The sequence below is a fragment of the Bombus terrestris genome, chromosome 9, assembly GCF_910591885.1.
Source record: "Bombus terrestris chromosome 9, iyBomTerr1.2, whole genome shotgun sequence".
Lineage (NCBI taxonomy): Eukaryota > Metazoa > Arthropoda > Insecta > Hymenoptera > Apidae > Bombus > Bombus terrestris.
Genome location: NC_063277.1, coordinates 18207549 through 18227673, shown reverse-complemented (window position 1 = coordinate 18227673; position 20125 = coordinate 18207549). Strand labels below are relative to the sequence as shown.

The window sequence follows — 20125 nt, the reverse complement described above, 5'->3', positions numbered from 1 at the left end:
GATGAAGAAAGGTATCGTGGTTATTTATATATGATCGGAAACATTCGATCCAGCAATTTGGCATTTTTGTCAAAATATTTTTTTAGCGTTTAGAGCTGCAATTTGTGCAAATAATATTGTACAATTTCACTTTATTTTGTCAGAGATTGTTCAAATGATTACGCGATTTTATTTAGCGTCGAAATATACGATTTAAATAATTGTTTAATGTAGCAGTTATAAATATTTCTTGTATTAAAATTTATATCCCTGTTAGTGGAGACCTTTTGTAATCTGCTTGTATAGTGTTTCTGATAACGTGTTGTTCGTTTCGTATTGTGCAAATTTATTCAATCAGATTTATTTGAATAAAGATTTATCGAGAAAAGAAGAGAAGATTGTTAGAAGACGAAAGAAGGACTAATTTTAGAAAATTTGATATTTTCTTGACGTTACGGAATATCGTTTAAATGACATTGATCTGGTATTTTACTATTTACGTTATTTACATTCATTTTTATATTTCTTCTCCTCGGCTATACTTTACATATCTTTGTCGCAAATGTTGTACCACGATCTAACATACATAGCAAAGTATAGTTATCAAATAGAAAAAAATTGCAATTTTATATACCAATTAATTTAGCAAATTGAAGCAGCACAGAAGCGATTTCTTCGATTAACCTTCCGTTAAACGTCTAATACGAACCTACCTTTTGTTGCAAGCAACATCTACACGTTAGGATTGAACGTTTCACCGTTACGATCGACTTTCTACGAGCGACATGTTTGATCGTATGAGTGCGTACACGAGTAGCTGCAGACACGTAAAATTTCACCCCAATAAAACGTTCCCATAGAGTACGACGCGCAGGGTGTCGTGGGAACCGTTTCACTCGATGTAAAGCACCGTGCACATTTTTATGGGGCGCGTAGACGTAACCAAGTAGCTTGGGGATTCCTTTGTAATATAATGAATCGACGATTCTTCTCGTCTCAACTATCGACCGATTTTCCCCTGTATTTGAGTATCTTGCCTTCGTCGATCGTACGATTTAGATGTGACGAATGACGTAAATGCCGAACAAGGAAAACGACAAGATATAAAATGTAATTTTTGCCAGAGAAGAATGTCAATTTCATTCGCTGTCACTTATCTTTCTTCTATTTCTGAAAAAATTACAAGCGTCTGCGGTACACAGAGGCTTTAATTAATTTAAGAAAATTAATCCTCTTCGCTCGTAACATCGAGTCAAGAATTTTTCAAACGAAAATATATAGGTTTCGTAGCGCTAAGAGCACGAACTATCCGGCTCTCTTACCTCTCTCGTACATCACAGATCAATTTATAGAAAATATTCCAAATTAACGATTTTATCTCTTCAAAAAAGATAAACAGAGAAGAGACGGAATGTTTCGATTAATCTACTATACGTATTTTTCTTTGCATGAATTTGTTTGCTCGATCAATAATCCAATATTTGATAGAAATATACGTAAATGTATCGGTTAATGTTTGTATTCTTTCAAACGAGCATTGGTAATAGTTTTCGAATAAACAGGAACAGTTCACGTATGTACAATTTGTACGAATTTAGCGTTTAAACATTAGTCCGTCAAATGTCAAGTTTTCTTTTTTTAGGTTTAATATGGATACCTGTTACATGGAAAATTCGTTCTATTAAACGAAAACGTAATAATGAAAGTTACTTTAATAATAAAATAAAACAAATAAAGTTTGTTATTAATATATTTAGAATATTTGTAAGGAGAATTATGTCTAATAAAATTTCCAGATAATCGTTATGTTTCTTTACGTTCTATTTAAAGAATAACGTGACAGACGTTTCTCAAATTTGCATATATAAAAATTACACAATCACGTGATTCTGATTACATTAAATGTTTCACAATGTTTCCTTAATGCTATCAGTTGATATAATATTTGTTATTTTATTGATTAAACGTCGAAATTACCATAAACGTATATTTCATTTTGCGAAGCAGCACGTTTATGATATATTGTTACTTGATAATCGAGGGGGTTCAAAGGAAAAGTAAATTTTAAATGTTAAAACACGTTGTTAACTCTACTCGTAAAAATGTAACAATTCGTAACAAAATTCCGATCATAAGATTACATGTAACTACGACTGTAACGTTATAATCGATCTAAAATTAATTTATAAAACAAACACGATATATTTTATGTTGCAGATAAATTCTTTTCAATCTGCGTCCAATACAAACACTTTTCGGTGAGTGCTTAAATATATTCTTTTTTATGCAATAGTTCGTTTACAAAAATGCAACGTTCAAAGCGAATTAGTTTAGAAATATAGAAATATTTTCCATAATAAATATTCAATTTTTGTGCATAACACGTCTTTTACGTTTTTTTATCACATTCGATGGAGGATCTAATGGCAATTAACGTGTAACCTAATGCGAGATTTAGTATAAAACCTGCTGTGAAACCTAGTTGGCGTAAGCTTTATCATTAGCCGTAACTGAACTGTACAGTTTCATCCCTCGTAAGCATAGAATCTGACGCACATGTCACGTTCTTAAAACTGTTTTTGTTTTTTGGAGGAAATCACTTTGAGAAACTAGATTTCTAACATCTGTTCTCGTATTCGCTTCCTGAACGTACGAACGTCGATGCCACGGTGCTTCCTACGTGTCATATAATATATTTTCTAGCCAAAGATGAATTTAAAAAACGGAATGAAAATATTTATTACGAGATTGGACGTGGAAAATATTTTGAATACAACCACTTGCTGTTTAGAAGAATAGGAAGAGATATTTAATAAAATTAATTCATTCCAATAAATCTACCAATATAAATCTATGATATAGTTAGTAAGAGATACTGCCGAAATCGAACGAATATTAAAGCTCAGTGCGCATCGCAGCACATGTTAGGTTTTGTACCTGTCGGCTCGATGTTCATGGGAATATACTGGCATGTGGTTTTTATCTGTGACCATATGGCGTATCGGAAAATGCACGTGCGAAAGAATAGAGACAGAAATCCCGAGCAGAGCACCGTCTTTTAATGCTGTCACAGTTTCGCGCAACACCAAGGTGATCGATCGATGATCGATCGAATCGACGAACTGCTGGTAAAAGTTTAAAACGCGTCTCGTACTTGAAATGAAAAATTTCGTAAAAGCGGAATAAAATATTTTGAGGTAAGGATAGAAATCACTACGACGAAAGCTGATTTTAATTTTCCCGTTGACATCGATTTGCACGACGGAGCTCTCCGCATCGACTCCGGATCGATTACTTTCGTCTTTACCGCTGTTCCCTTTCGCGACTCGACGATGCCTTTAACGCGGCAACGAGGAAAACATCGAAAGGGAAATTTCTATCTCTATTTCGGCGATTAACGAATATCGGATACAACGACGCACTGAACAAATACGCGATTACATAGACGAATCACTTTTCTCCTTAGTACGAGTAATCGCTTAATTTCGATGTCTCGCAACGAGTGACACTTTCTTAAAGATACTCGCGAGACGTTCAACGTTTGGCTTCTTGAAGGAAAATCGTATTTTGTCACGGTGCTCGTCTTACTGATATCGATCGTACTACTCGACGATAACGTCTAATCGTTTCTCGATAGATCTTTTTCTTTGGGGTGGGGAAAAAAAACGAGGTTTTAAGTTTATCTGTTTGAAATTAATATGATATATTTGCAGCGTCTAATCATCTTTTTTTTTTTTTTTTTTTCAAAACTTCACTCGTTATATTCACCGTAAATAGGCTCTTTTACCTTGCGCACATTTGTATACCTCCATGATGCGTGAATTTACCATACAAAATTTGTTTATTTACGCTTGTTAGCAAAGTGTTGCTTTCGTGAATATAAATTCAACATTATTTTAGCGAAATACAGCTTTCGTGAATATGAATTATAATTTAGCTACTTTCTTTTAATATCATCGTGTTCGTTGCGTGCTGTAAAAATATTTCTTTTTCATTTCCGACCAGCGTAAACGGCATTCGATCAGAAACTCTGCTCTTTATTTTTTCACCTATAGCTCCTTAAAAAATTACTTTTTAAATCAACGTTTATGGTTTTTCCAATTTTTACTTTACTTTATACCAAATATTTATATACTTCGTTAAAAGCATCTGTCGTTCCATATTATTGAAATCGACGTCAAACTGCTATTTATCCACTTGTCACGTCCGTCGTTCCTTCTTGAAACGATTTCTAAAAAGTCATTCCGTAAATCAATATCCAATCTCCAATTGTTTTCTTTTACGCGTCGAAAATTTGTTTGTAATTCTCCAATAGGAATTTAAAAAACAATTTACTGCTTTCCACTTACGTAAAGACATTGTCAGCGATTTCTCCACGATAAAATCGTTCTCTCGTAAATCGTTCCTGAAGCGAGACGTTAGCTTGCTACTTATCCATTTCCATGGTCGACCCACTCATTACTCTTCAAACAAACAAAAGAGAACAAGAAACGTTCTGGCTCTGTCACGACGCTTATACATAATGTAAAATGAAACGCGTTAACGCAACAAGTACTCTCAAATTTTGTCAAATATTTTGCTCGAATTTCATATCGTTATTCTTCGATTAACTTAAAATATACAACTCGGAAGAAGCTATCGATATTTTACATTCCGTTTAGATACCATTTTCTAAAAATACACGCCTAACAAGACTCCGTACGTGGTAAACCACATCATCGATAAAGCGTCAAGCTCCACGTTCTCTATATTCTCATCTCAAATACGATTCTTCTTACGGATCGTCTGATGTACTTCATCGGTTCTTTCCCGCTCATCCGTGAACTATCCACGTGCCTTTCTTACATACCTGCTCTCTCTCTCTCTCTCTCATTCGCTCTCTCGCTCGCTCACTAGCCCCCCGCCCCCCTCCCTCTAATTTACTCGAACGCGTACTATAACAACGACTAGAAAAAGCAAAGAAACCCTCTCGCCGGTTCACCTTCGTCCAACCGCAAGTGCGCTTTCTTCTTTTCTTCCCTTCTTCTTCTAGCCAGCGTCCTCTCGTTTCCTTCGCCTCTGGTGCCGCTCCTTTCTTCGTGCACCTGTGCTCACGCACGTCGCCGCGATATACACCGTGCTGCAATCGTACCGTGCTGGAACGCGTGTACGCACGTGAAAAGGTCGACGAAAATAGTCGTGTTAGCCTGCTACCTTTTGTACGTGCCGATCAAGGCTGTTCGAACGTTATTTTCGTCGATGGGGTCATTTTACGCGAGCTCCGTGCAAATAAACGGGGCGAATTTATTCGGTTCGATTAAATTCGATTCGATACCCTCGCGCTCGTTCGCAATCACGGATCGTGACGGTGTAACGAGTGAACTCGCTTCTTCTCACCTCGAGACTTCTTCGTTTTTACGATGAATTGCGAGTTCAGTCGCGGATCAGAGCGTACAGATTAATCCAGATTTTCCTTTTACAATGGTTTTCAGAAAATCGTACCTCGCTTCCTGCTTAACGTTTCAATTTGTTCCATTACAGTTTGTTATTCGTTTAACGTTTCTACGATTTAATACTTAATCTCGTAATATTTAAACTCATACTGAGAATTACACCGCGTTGGTAAAAATCATCGAAACAGGTTAACGAGGAAGAAAAATCATTGTATGCAAATATGTCGCATGATTTGTAACCACAATGAATCTTAAGACGTATCGGCTTTCTTACCTCGTAGTTAGCCATTCGAACGACGAAAGCTCGCTAGCATTTATTAACCAGGTATAACGATCTTTGCAAACATTAGTCTCACGTTGTTGGTTATTGTTGCAAGACACGGTCGTAAAATTTGACAGCGAGTTTCCTACGTAATAGAAGTTTTTCTGCGTTGATATCACGTCGAAAAACAAAGCGAGGAAGGACGAAACCATAAATGCAGCTGCCAACTTTCTTTCTCTACGATCATAGTGATACAGTGGTACGGGAAGAGTAAATCAAGGAGGCACAGCTGCGTGAAAAAATACAGCCATTCATAAAATACAGTCATTTTAGTTGCTCCGTTCTCGTTAGCAATTTGGTAACTATTTGGTAACAACAATTTCGTAATTCTTGCGATAAAGTCTTTCTTTCGTTTATTTTACTTTTGACTTTGTGTCGTGCAACACGACGAGTCCTTTACACTAAGCTTGATATTTTAATTGTATTTGAAACTACGCGAATAACACCTGTTTTTCGTTGTAATACCTTTCTTCCCTCGTTGAGCCAAATATCAAGTGCCATTATTACGCGAATGTGTAATTAGAAATATCAGAAAGCCTGTTTATCCGTACTTTCGATATCGCAACAATTTTACGATAAGATCAAGTTATAACAAGTTTAAAGCTTTGAGCTTTTATCTAAAGCAAAAGGTAAACTGAAACACGTATATGTAACATTACCTTTCTAACTGTTGCTACACAGAATCACGACGATGGTCATTCGAAAAGCAAACATATTCGTATTACGTTACATCGACTTCGAGTCGTGGACGTCAACGAATAATAATCCCCGAATCGTGACTGTATTCGAAGAAAATTTGAATTTCTAAAGCCACTTACTTCAATACCTTATTTGCATTTTACCTCGCGTTTTTCTCATAGAACCTGATTCCGTTTGTGTCAACCGGAAATGTCAAGCGAGAAGGGGATGTTTTTCCCATTTTGCAAATCGATTCGAAGAAACATGAATTTAAGAATAAAAAGTCATATTCGACAAATTTTTCAACAATTCGTTCGTTCCACTCGAGACTATCTGCCAAATGTCCTTATCAAATACGAAATAACATCAAACGCTAAATGAAACACGTCGAGATCCCGAATCTTCTACCCCCTACTGGCGTTTTGTCGCGAGAAGGCCACGTGAAATCTCTATCGAATGATCTATAAACGCAGGAAACCCTGTTGGGTTTCGCGGTAAACTTTTCTCAGTCGTGTCTCAGCAGATGTACGACCATTTGCCATGGCAGCTGCACTCCTCACCACCGTAAACTTGAAGCACCAGTCCCGGATCTTCGTTCAACTTGACCCTACCCTCACGGTCTTAACCATCCTCCGAATCTTCGCGAAACATCCTCCTCAATTTTGTATCGGACGTGAGGAATTTCTACAAAATTGCACACCGATCTTTGCGATGTATTAGTTCATCGAAAGTTGGCCGACGCAGATCGGCATTTCCTGTTGTAATCTCGTAATCGCGCGATAAACCGGTTTGCTCGATAGAGAAATGCACAGAGGCACCAAGAACGCTTCGTATAGCCCTGGTTCGTTTGAGAGTAGGGAAAAGGTAGCTGGGTCTGAGTGGAACATTCATCGTCCAAGGATGGAGTGGGGGTTGACTCGTGCTCGCATCTAAATGGACGAAAAACAGGGACAACAATCTCGTGCCCGTAGCCACTGGAGAACCACCAAAGTAGCTTAATTTCAATTTTCCCTATACTACATTTTTTATGGTTAGGAAGAAATTTGTCGATGTGTAATATGCTTTGGATGGAAAAATGGCCGCGGAGAACAAAAGCGACGATCGGGTTGGAAGATTTTGATGAAATTTTAGTTAAAGAAAAGTTAGTCTGGAATGTATCAATTTGCGTAATGCAAACGAAATGTAATTTGTACGATGAACTGTAAGTCGTGATAGATATGAATATGTAGGGTGAGAGCCGGAAATGACTATGCACCTTGTAGATACAAAATTTATTTAAAGACTCTTACAAATATTAAAAAAATTAGGAATTACACAAATTGAAAACTCTTACAAATATTTAAAAAATTGGAAATTATACAAATTGAAAACTCGTTAAAGCGATATACGATATGTAGGGAAGTACAAATTAATGGTAAAACACAGGTAAATCGATATTATAGGAATTTGATTTTTGTAAGGTATATATTCGCTTGTGACTCATTGTACATACGATAAATATATTTATTTATAGACAGGTATACTTGTAACGAAAATATTTTTTAATGAAGGTAAAAAGGAATCTACTCGACCTCTCGTCGTAAACGTAACACCGATCTTGCCCGAATTCAGGATTCTTCGAGCCTTAATTTTTCTTGACTCCAGCCGTTTCTCTTCTCTTATCATATCGCACAGTCTGATAACTTTCTCCAAGCTTTATTACACGGTCCTGAAATAAAGTACAATCTATTTGCCTTTGGACTTTTGGTTCGTACAAGATGTACTTGAAGAGACACAGGGCATCGATGGAAATAAGCACATGCCTGGGGCACCGTAGGACCCGGGTAGAGCGACATGGGCCCGTTTGAACTACGGCATTCACGTCCCGAGTGTTTCAGGGGGGGGTTCTTGCACGTCTCTGGTGTCGGAATACCGGAAGGTTGTACGTGTATATCATCGTCTCGTCGAGAGCTTTTCTATTACCTCGTGTTGTTCAGTGAAAGTGAAACGCGTTCACCTCGTGTCTATATCGCGACGAAAGTGAAACGACTGATAACGTGCTCTACTCGATGCTTTTTCGTTTTTACCTTACTGATAAAACGGAGCTTCAACTACCCAAAGCTATACGCGAGTATGATACCTTCACCAGGTGGCGCGGAGGTTCTTCAAATAAGAAACGACCGTTTTACTCAAATGTAAGAGAACGTGCGTGTGATCCGATCGAGCATTAGGATCTTCCAAAATTTATAAACAGCACTTGGGAAAATTGGAAAAACTGTCGTATGCCAGAATTTTCGAGAATTTTGTCCACACTTTTCGTCACCCGAGATACGGAATTTTGATGATAAGTTTGTAAAATTCAGTTATAAATGATCTTTATCTTATATTTTCGGAAAAACTTTCTGTGATCTGTTCCTATGGATGACGGTCAGTTCGTTGATGCGACAGATCAAACGTACGCTACAGTTCCGGTGGGGTCGGCGGAAGTAGCTGAGCGTAACGGCGGCAGTTCTAACGGAAAAACGTGGGAACTAGTATCGTCGTGGCTCTACTCTTCATTAGCTGGCGCGTGTTAAAATACGTTCACCTTGTTAAAACATCCACGTAACGAACAAACTCTTCTTCTGTCTCGAATTGTAAAAATGGAACGTGTACTAACTCTTGCGCGACGTAAGAAAGAGAAAAATAATAGGCGGTGACAGAATATTTTATGAAAACCTTTATCAAGACGTAAAACTAGTTAAATAATTTGCAGACGATTCTTTTTCTCTCCCTCTCTCTTTCTCTCTCTCTTTCTCTTTTCTTCTTCCTTTTCGTTACAATTCAAATATTTCATAATAACAAATCGACCTCGCACAATTAAAAGTAAAAAATAAAATGACGTTCTTCCGTCGATCGACCTTTCGATCGAAACGAACGCTCGTAAATATTCGATAGCCTCCGCGAGGAAACGGAATCGCATTCGAGTAACGGTTTCCTGTCGACGCGGTTCAAAGGCTTTTCGTCTCGTTCGAAGACTCGGGGAGAACACTCTCGTAATTCTCTCTTACAATAGCGCTCGACTATTAAGCGGTCGACGAGCGAGACGAGACGAGGTGAAATTTGCATCTTTGCGGCGATTTCGGAACTATTTGCTTCGTGTCTCTCTCATAAGGAATTGGAAGCGGCTGCTCGTAATTAGAAAAGGGGTATATAGACAGAGGAAACGGAGCAAAGTATCCGTCGAAGACAAAGAATCAAAGGCAGAGAGGCTGTTAGTTCGGTACGATGCTTCCGAGACGATTCGAGAATTTCTCTCCCCTCGGGAACTCTCGACAGTCTTTTTGACTCTCGTACAAGTTAAAGGGACAATGCGGCCACGATCGAATCGTGAACTCGACTAAACCACGAACGAATAACCGTGGTAGGATTCGTCATCGATTAAAAATAACGAGCCACGGAGATAGACGCGTCGACGCGATCATCGTCGAGCAGTAAAAAGCGGTGCGTATCGTACGGATAGCGAACGAGCAACAGGATATAATATAGTCGATCCCCACTGGTCTAACGTAAGGTAAACTAGACAAAAGAGACGCGACGAGCGCGAAACTGAGAGAGAGTAACTGAGATCCCACTCTGGGTACAGTCCATGACGTCAACCTCTGAGGCCAAGTCGTACGACCAGTTTGAACTGCTAGCTCGCGGTAAGAAGGGAAGAAGAAGATGAGGAAGAAGCGTTGCTAGTCTGTTCGCCCGTTCCTCGAACCGTCCCCGATACATCGACGTTTTTACCGGCCGGTTTCTCGCTACATAGCGCCGCCATTACGATTCAAAAATCATTCTCCGACCATTCATCGAGAAACAATAGCTGGTTTCAAATATTTCGGTTTTCTATCGTTGATGAAACGCGTGGTCGAAGTGTCAGGTAAAAGGATACGAGCAGTTTGTTCGTTCGCGTTTGGATGTAGCAGTGACGGAAGAAGAGGAGGAATAGAAAGAGGAGTGTCGTATAGCGTTGCACAGAGTTGACAGATCACGGAAATAATCGAGGGACAGATTGGATTATGAATTTGACAAGCGCGTTCGAGTAAAAGAGTCGAGTAGGAGGACGTAGAAGCTTCGTTTCTATTTGAGATCGGTCGTATCGGTTAGTATCGACGAAAGAAAAGAACTGTCAAGATTCGTTCGAAAGATCGATATTCAGGATCGATTAAACGAGCGTGGTCAGAGTGTCGAGGTTCGCAATTTGTCGGGATTAATAGGAAGGAAAAAAAGAGGAAGAGTAGAAAGAAAAGGTACGGTGTCGCGCAGAGTTGTACACAATGTGGTGACAGTGACAAGTAGTGATGCGTGAATTTGTGCAGCGTATAGAGGCTCGCGAATACCCACGATGAAACTCGGTCGTTCGGTGACGGTACCTTGGTCGATCGGGAAGCCCCCACGGTTATCCGCCTCCTCAGTCCTCAGTGCTGCACCTTCGCTCGGACACTACGGTGTCTTATCCGATCGAGCGAATTCGTAGCTTGATCGAGTAACTACCGCGAAAAGGTACGTGCACGGTGCACGTGTGTCCATAAGATCGTTGCTAATAGCGCGGCAGTGTAACGAGTTCGATCGAAAACAACGCGTTATGTTTCGATCGTGCAAGGTAATTTAATAGCGTTGTTATTCGTGGCTCTTATCGTGATTCTCTCTCAACGTCTTCTTCGAGTCTTGGGTGTTGAGATCATTCGATACGTACATTTGCCATCTCGAAGCGGTACGTGGCACGAACAAAACGTACAAACGGCGATAAACTCGAACGTTGAGAATTCAAAGCACGTCAAGGGCCTCGCGCGATTCACGCATAAATCTGGCAGATAGAGCGTACGTTAGCTCGCCTCGTCGAGTCAAACAGAAAAGGCAAGGCCACGTCAGTCGCAAAATTCTCGAAAATTCCGGTACACGCCAAGCGAAAATTCTCTTCTATTATTAATGATAATGGAACGTCGAATTCATACATATTTGAACGATTCTTCGACTTCGTTGAATCATAGGTGACTTGACTCTAGTTCTCATGCGGTGTGTCTCATGCGGTAAGTGCCATTAATGGCCTATATCGAGTGCGCGTGGACGAGATCGTCGATATCGTGATAGTGTCGCGAGTTTGGCGAAAGAAGGTAAAGGTCGCGTCGAAGAAAATAGCGACGGTGCGGAAAAAAGTGTTGGAAGGAGAAATTAATCGACGAGAATAAACGACGATCGTGAAAAACGTCCGTGGACATAAAGGAAAAGAAGCAAAGTGCACGGACGTTCGATGATATCGTCACTGTGCATGGTGCACGGAGGGAAACAACCAACGACGAGGCACGGGACGTTGTGTTTGGATACTTGACGCGGTCGCTACTGCGCGTTGTGAAAACATCGAGACCAAAGGAGAAATGGGAAACCACCCGTCCGCCCACCAGCCGCTCGAGAGAGCTACCAGCCATGCTGGAAATGGTCTTCGCCTCTCGGTACGTTCGCGATCTTGTTTTACGTCAACGATAACTCTCGCAGATGCCCACGTGTGACGTGCACGCCTCTCTCGATGCAATATCGTTAAATGGAGCGTATACACGTTGTTTCGCGTGTTACGTGTTCCTCCATCCTCCAGAGTCGTTCGGCCTTTGAAGCCTCTCGACCTTCCACCGCGCACTTTCGGCCTTTTACTTTGCTTAACCGCCGATATGCTTGCGTCGATCGCTTTGGTCAGAATTTTAGAAACTATCGTAAAGGAGGCAGGTCGAGCTTTTTAGATGGGATAGGGGATATTTCGCGTAAAATTAGAATTTGAAAAGGGGATGGGGCGTATATAAAAGTTAATACCGATTACGGTATCTAGTGAAGTGGTAGCGATCGTAAGTATTAGATCAAAATCGACCAATTTTGAGGAATTTTTAAGTAAAAGAAAATCTTTTCCGAGTAAATTCTAAACACGAAAAATTTAAAACGGGTAACATTCTTTTTTCCTATGTTTCTTCTTCCATTCTCTTACTCCCGATAAGAGCGAAACTTTCTCGAAACGACGAATCCATAGAATAATAGAAAAAATATGGGATACTCTTAGAAAGACAGAAATGTCCAATTTTTGCGTATTTCTAGCGATCGTGTTTATTATCGCTAAAGATTTTATCGAGATCATAAATACGTATCGTGAGTCAGAAGTAATAACAAATGTTCCTAAAAATAATTAGCAGACGGCCTACTCGGTTGATTTTATCACTTAAGAATATAATCGATATTTTCGGAAGTTTCAACGACTTCTTTAAATTGTCCGTTTAGCGGAAATATTACGACTGCCGACCGTTTCATCTTCGAAATTGGAATTATTTTCTTGAATTATCCAGATGGGCGGTGTTCTAATTATTTTGAGTAAGATATTTATAATTCAAGCGGCAAAAGACTCTAAAAAAGAAAGCATAAAAGATTGCTTTTGAGCCATAGCATCAGAATTTTTTATAAGAATATTGTTTGAAGCTTGTGTACAATAAATTGGGACTATAGGCTTTAACGAGAACTAGCGAATACCGGTATACGGGGAACGAACGATTTCATACTATTAGCAAAATGTATTTGCTAATATTGCTCTCTCTCTTTCTCTCTCTATGTATATATATATACACTTGAGTTTAATAATATAAATAGTACCGTCAATAATATGAATGGTTACATTAAAAAGTGAAAGTTTAAAAATCGATACGTTCCGACACAGGCACAGAGATGCGCATGCTGCATCTTCCTACGTAAAATACGAAAAAAGATGTAAAGAAACCGAAAGATGTAGACGAAGTAAACATATCGAACGAAGCAGCGAAACTGGGTTCCGTTGTTTATCGAAGAAAAATAATTTTTATGAAATATTACTTAGGGCGTTTGATTTCGAACTTCTTCGATTCAAGCGCGTATTTAATTCGGCCTTCGTCGTGGGCGGATGAGTATTTTCGTGGACTGGATCAAACTGGTCCTGCAAAGGTCACGATGAAGGTCGCTTACATTCCATTTTATTCCCCAGATTTCGGATCCCTTGAGTTTTTCGTTCGGCTCGTGTCCATTCACGATTATATCGTCCTTTTCCTATCCTTCGCGATAAAAAATGATCGTTTCGCTGCGATTTGTTCGTCCGATATTAACTCGCCCATTACACACTCATTTACGTAAAAGCTTGTACTAATCGCGTAGCAATTACGACTAGATAGGTTTTTAGCGAAACTGGTGAAAAATCCAAAAATGGTGATTTAATGACGCTATCGGGTCGTATAGATCCAAACACGATAGAAGCGTTAATAAGTTTGTTTCGCGTTACAAATTACAAACATACGCTTCGAGTTGCATCGTTGTCTAATTGCTGTTTGTCGTGTCACTTGCATCGACAGAACGCAGCGAATTATAATATTTGCATCGCAGTTGTTGGTGTTTTGTCAAATGCCAATAGCGCCTTATTTTTTATGCATACTCGAGTCTTACACGCGGTTACATTTTCACGCGAAACGCGCGTTACATTTTTATAGCGAACGTTCAACGTTAAGAAGATTCGACCGGATAACGAGCATCCTTCGTGCGTTCACATGTTAAACACAACGTGCAAACGTTAACGGATTAAACACGACGAGCTCTTGCTTTAAAAAGATACAACAGCGAATAACAAGGAAAAACAAAATTAAAGATTCGCTATTAACATAATCTTTACCATTTTTCTGATGCACGGTGCATTACAAATCACGATTACGTAGTTTCATGCATATCTGTGAACAATCTTCGCCTGTAATAGGGACAGCTCCGTTCCGAGAATTCCTACTGACACGAGGCTTTCTGATAAATTCTCCTCGAGGACTTCGAGTCGGCTGCACAAGAGGCTTTGCGTGTAGTATACCGTGCAAAAGTCTTAGGCCATCTGTCTTACCGATACTACAAACAGACGAGTAAACGCAGTTACTTTTGCGAAATATTCGCACACGCTGTTATACGGAAACGAACTGTAAGACATTTTTTGCAGATTTCGAATACCTTTGTTCGATATATCGGCTGAAACTTTTGCGGAGTAACCGTAAACCGTAAGCTGAACGGACATTCGTTTCGAAGGTGAAACTCGAACTGTGTCGACTGTGAAATTTTATCGCTCTCTTGTTGAAGAAAAGCGAAACCTACGGTGTTTCGAACAATCGTCGACGTTGGCCTGCATTCGCGTGCGTTCGCGTGTTGCACAATGCTATTAACGAACGCTACCGTTTTCAGGATTTTTCATTCAAGGTTACGCGGTTTGCGTTACTAATTGTCATTTGCGTAATGGTTAATTAACGACCGTTGGAAGAGAAAGCGTCGGTCAGGCAGTCCGTGACATCGAGGTTGATTGTTTTCAACGAACGTACGTTAAGACGAGGATCGGTGCAACGGGGACGAACAGATACGGACAAAAAAGGCAGCGTGTAAAGCAAAAGGTGTTTGTTTTATTTAAAAAGCCATACATATGTACACCTACGTAATTAGATACCTTTGACGAGTTGTTCGTTTCAACTCGATCGCATATATTTCGCAAATACTTTACATCGAGATAACTACGTTGTAGTTGCATGCATTAGTTCGTACAAATATAGAACACTCTCGGAAGAAAAATAATTGAGAAAAATGGATAAGATATCCGAGAACCTCGACAAGTTAAGTTTCACAGTTTCAAACTTCTTATCCTTAAACTTAAACTCTTCGCAAGAGAACTCGAAACTTTCTTCTCTCGCGCTTTTTAATCCTTTCGAAATACATTTTGCAAAGCGAACTCGAAGGAAGCAGGACGATATCTCTCATCTTCGACTATTTTGTCTCGAATTATCGTTTCATCGTATCGAAGCAAACAAAACCACGTGATTTCATTCGGCCGGTTTCCCGATTCATCGAAGCTTCGATACGTCGAGATAATACGCGACGATAATTTACGAATACGAAACTACACGAAAGAATCGTGTTTTTACGTTACAAGTTACATCCGTGCAATTATCCTTCTCGATAGCATTCCCCGCTTTACGGTTGTTGGCTCGGTTAGACGGGGATTAACGAGTCACACGAATGACCATGTTTCTTCCACCAATTTCTTTCATCGGAGAATCGTACGATCTTTTACCTTCTGATCTCGTTAGAATTTAATTCCGCTAAAAGTGAAGAGTGATGCGAACCATTAGTCGAAGAAATTACCGCCACGTCGCCGGCGAATTGCCTTGCCAACCGAATGCCACTGGATCTGGAACGGACGGAAGAAATTTATCCAGCGTCTCGCCCGATGCTTTCGACGATCTTTTATCGTATTTCATAAAAGACGAACCGAGAGCACTGAACATTCCACGGACAGCGAAGTGAAAGAAAAGTCTCTTGTAAAACTGTCGAAAACTTTATATCATAACGATGATCTTATCGAGAATTATTATCCGGATAGAAGTAAATTATTTGCAAATTATCAAGTCGAGCAACTTTCAAAGAACATTAGAAAGACATAGCTACACCGTTTACGTATCAAATGTGAACGCATAAAACGTGCTGAAACCTGTCTGAAACACCATTAGCGCAATTGTGTTTGACAATGACTTTAAACGGTACTGAACTTTTAATTGCCGTTGAAGGTTTTAAGTAACGGAAGTAGACGGAATCCTTTCGAAATAAATGGGAAACTTTCCAACGACGAAGTGAAAATTCCAGCAGCGCTGTGAAAGGATCCTAAGTCGAGGGATACTTTGGTATATAATCGCGATCTTTCTAGTTAAAAGGCAACCCCTGTTTAAAACTGGTTGAAACGTTCCCTGGCGGCATCGAAGTGGCCGATCCTTGGCTGCTCTCGAGCCGCATCTCGAGAGAGTAGTCGCTTTCACTCGATCGTGACGATACGACGCAACGCTTTCCATCGCGATACGCGCGCGTAATCATAGCGGAGACGCGATTAAAAAATCTTACTAACGTTACCAAACTAGAGTTAACTGCGCGTAATCTTCGCCGCATGTGATACCGTTTAATCGTTTCTAATCATTTTTTATCTTTTCATTCGAACAACGTTTCTCGTGCTAAATCCACGAGAAATTAAAATTACTCTTCGTCTTATCCTTCGACGGTATTGTTCGATTAAATCGATGTTTTTGCGAAACAGAAGAAAGACTGACGAAGCAGTATACGAATCGTAATGGTTTTCGTTGCCTCGTAATTTAAAAATGGCTGTGTCGTACGAGATCAATGGTATTCGATCGACTCGATATATTTACCACGACCACGGAAACCAACGTAAAGCATTATATATTTGCGTATTGGAAACAATTTGAGATATAACCGCGAAATATAACCGTAAATGAATTTTGCGCAACGTATCTGAGAATCATAGCGTACATTGATCCGTTTCCATCACACTTTCTTCATTGTGTTTATTACGATCAATTATCGCGCGTGCAACTTGAGTCAGATGCAAGACGATCGTAATGAAGTTCATCCTCAACTGGAGCACGTCGAACCAAGCTAATAAAGCGAGTTTAATACGATCATGATGGATCGCGCTCGTACAAATGCGATTTTCTATATCGCCACTAAATACACGGTCGTTTTTTAAATAGACGATCGACCTATAAAGCGTAACGATGGCGTTTTTATTTCGATCGAACCGGAACAGAATTTATTACACCGATTTCGAGGAAAAATTTCAACGATTCGTGAAATTTTCTTTCGACCTGACAAAGGATGCATCGGACGATTTCGAAGAAGTCTAGCGATACTTTCGAACAAGTTTAAAGTTTCGCCAATGTTGTTCAGCAAGGATACAAACAGGTTCTTTGTGACAGGAGAAACTTCCCCCACATTTCAGTGGATGTCTTCTATCTCACGGTCTTGTTATACGCTAACATTCAGCGAAGAAAATCTAAGGTATTTGAATATTAAACAAGTCGAGCCAAGTAACTTGAAAATTGTTGATTTTTAAAAATCTTAAGATATTTTAACCGTTAAGATCGCGGTATAAAGAACTGAAATTCGCGTACAACATGGAAATCGATCGTATCCTCGTATATTTATTATTCGGACAGATATGGATCGAATTTAATCGCGTTACACGTCGTACGGTTTTGTTAGATAGTCGAAGGTAAAATGTATTCGTCGTTACGTTTATAAGACGGAGGAAACTAATTTCAGATGGAACAAACGGAATTCGAAGGTGTAATAATTTTTTCTTCGAATTCGACGACAACTTCGTCTTATTGCACGTTAGAAAAAGAGTTGGGAAACAGTTGGATAGAACAGTTAGATAGCATCTAGGTAACGACTGCTTCATATAAAATTGTAATAGTTCTTGGAAATTTATAGACGCCGGAATAGCCTGTACGTTTATCTTCGAGCTGCTTATATCTTTGAAGATTTGCTTACGGGTCAAATTTATCTACCTTATTAAAATTACTTTACTGAAACTTAATACCGAATGATATGACACGTAGTTGTAAATTCTACGAATAAGAAGACACGGAATAACCGATAAACGCATTGAATACATTTAAACCAACACGAACGTAAAATCTCTCCAGCATATCGCTGACTCAAAGATTTCAAGTCTCCATACTTATCGTTGGTACGTACGCGTTTACGCACTAATCAACGTATGGTATCATTTTTTTAATGAAATAATTTTAGTTCACACTTCGGCTTGTTCATATACGACGAACGTAGGAGACATCTGCGCGTCGTTCTTTCATATTTAAGCTTTTATAAAATGATAACATCGTTATCGTTGATAATAAACCTTTTTACAAAATGACACGCTCTAAGCTCGTTTCTTGATAAAAAAAGAAACGAATCTCGCCAACGTTGCTGCGTAACCACGATGCGTGCACTCGGGGCCGTGATTTTTCCACGTAGCGTGTAATATTCACGACGTGACGTCAAAGGAGGACGTCGAACGAAGGAAAGGATTTGCTCCGACGTTGAACGCGATCGAAGCGTTGCGGCCACTCGAGAACAGACTGAACGAGGATTTTACGCTTCGTAAGAAGAGATAACTCGAACCAGGAATTCGTTGGGGCGCTTGTGATTACGTACGAATTATATTACGCGAGTGACACGCATTCTATCGAGTCGACGCAAATCGCCTAAGTACATGTGTACTTACGTTTACGGTCACGCATACTGCTAGACGATCGACGAGGGGATCGAACTCAAGGATAACTGGTGCTACATGCATCGATGTCCGTCCGCTTGATAGCAACCAAAGGAAAGAGATCCGGAATTCTACAAGGTGTCTTGGAATTACGGGAAAAAGATCGTGTTTGCGTAATTTCCGAATTTTTGCGTATTTTGGTAATTGCGGTTCAAATTGGGAACGTCCGGAACGATCGACCTAGTATCGTTAACTAAATTCTCTAAATTCCAAGTCTTTCGATTTTAATCGATTTGTAATAGGCGAATTGCTATCGACATTTGTAAAGTAACTTCCGCTAATTTTAGCGATTTAACTTGTAACTTACAAAACGAAATAATACATGGCGTAGATAATAATTAAAATTGTAAATTGTTAGTATCGAAAAGTAAACGAAATAAACTGTAATAAAGTACAATAACGAAAAGAAGATTGGGATATATTTACGAAAGCAAAAGTTTAATTGAAGAAATATAACTTAATTTAAAAGATAAGATAGAGTAGATAGAGAGTAATCTTGTTTAAACGTAGTTCACAGCTCGACGCACGGTGCTATTGGTAAAATTCAACGTTGCTGGTGTAAATCACGGTGTTGGTTCCGCTGAGACGGAATTGAATCGCGTTCGCGACGCAACGATGCTTTCGCGTTATTGTCCTGTAAATAACACCGCCCATCGTAGTGCATATGCGCGTCTGCCTACATCGCGGTGCACGGCAACACCTGTCTCGGTGAAAGGATCGAGTACTCATAGACGCTCGTAGATATTTGTCATCGTTAGACTCGCTGCCATTTCAGGTAACGAGTATCTTCCCATTTTTCTTCGCGATTCAACGTCGTTGCCTAACGATCTCCGATTTTTGTGTTTCACGTACCAAAGAAAATATGGAACCTAGAAAACGTATGAAATAGTTACGTGGATACATGCTTAGAAAAGTTAGAAATTAGAAATAAAAACTTAGAAATTAAAAACTTAGAAATTAAGCAATTTCGTTTATGTTTTCAAGGACGAACATTTCGATACTTCGATAACAGATACAAACGAACGAGTATCTTGTATTTCGAAGAAGAGCTTGAGAATCAAGACACTTGTGTTACATGTCGCTTTAACAGCATCTTCTTATCTAACGAGAAGAACAAGGTAATATTTACCGTCTTGTCTCGTTCGTAACCTGGAAAAAAAATAATTGTGCCAATTATACTATCGAACGTATCCTTTAAGCGAAGAGGAACAATGGTTAATTACAAGGAAACATTCTTATTCCGACGTTAATGTAATTAGTGTAATTAACGCGACGTTGTGAGAAAAGCGTTTTACTGGAAAGTCTGGGAAATAAAACACTGGCCATACTATTTTCCACTTTAAATGCGTCATCCACGAGATAGAACCGTGTATTCGTTTCATTTGCAATTCGTCAGATTTTTATTTCCTTTTGAAATGTTTTCCAAAGAAAAGCAGAGAATCCGTAGATTAACAAATTTCAAAATTTCATTATTCGACCAACGGATCAAAATAAATATTAAGCTTGAAACTCTACGATATGTTTGACCTTACAAACTGTTAACGCGTTGATATTATAAAATTGAAAATATTGGAG

At 39.3% G+C, this 20125-nt stretch overlaps 1 protein-coding gene and 1 long non-coding RNA gene across 5 annotated transcripts in view; one reads left to right on the top strand and one right to left on the bottom strand.

Annotated features, from left to right (window-relative positions):
* The window catches only part of LOC100649775 (protein numb), a 57894-nt gene that overhangs the window by 21022 nt on the left and 16747 nt on the right, over positions 1 to 20125 (top strand). For 2 of the 4 annotated variants that reach the window (XM_012312315.3, XM_003397932.4), the window contains exon 1: positions 10947 to 11864. The exons of 1 other annotated variant lie outside the window; for it this stretch is intronic. In XM_012312315.3, coding sequence (XP_012167705.1) covers positions 11790 to 11864 — 75 coding nt within the window. In that variant the 5' untranslated portion in view covers positions 10947 to 11789. Of the gene's footprint in view, positions 1 to 2196; positions 2238 to 10946; positions 11865 to 20125 lie in introns of those variants that run through there. One more of the 4 variants, XM_012312316.3, reaches the window with a different exon arrangement.
* LOC110119571 lies at positions 2363 to 5375 on the bottom strand. The gene is made up of 3 exons (XR_002308044.2): positions 4961 to 5375; positions 4329 to 4442; positions 2363 to 4210 (listed from the first exon to the last, which is right to left on the bottom strand). It is a non-coding gene; the product is annotated as an uncharacterized LOC110119571 (long non-coding RNA).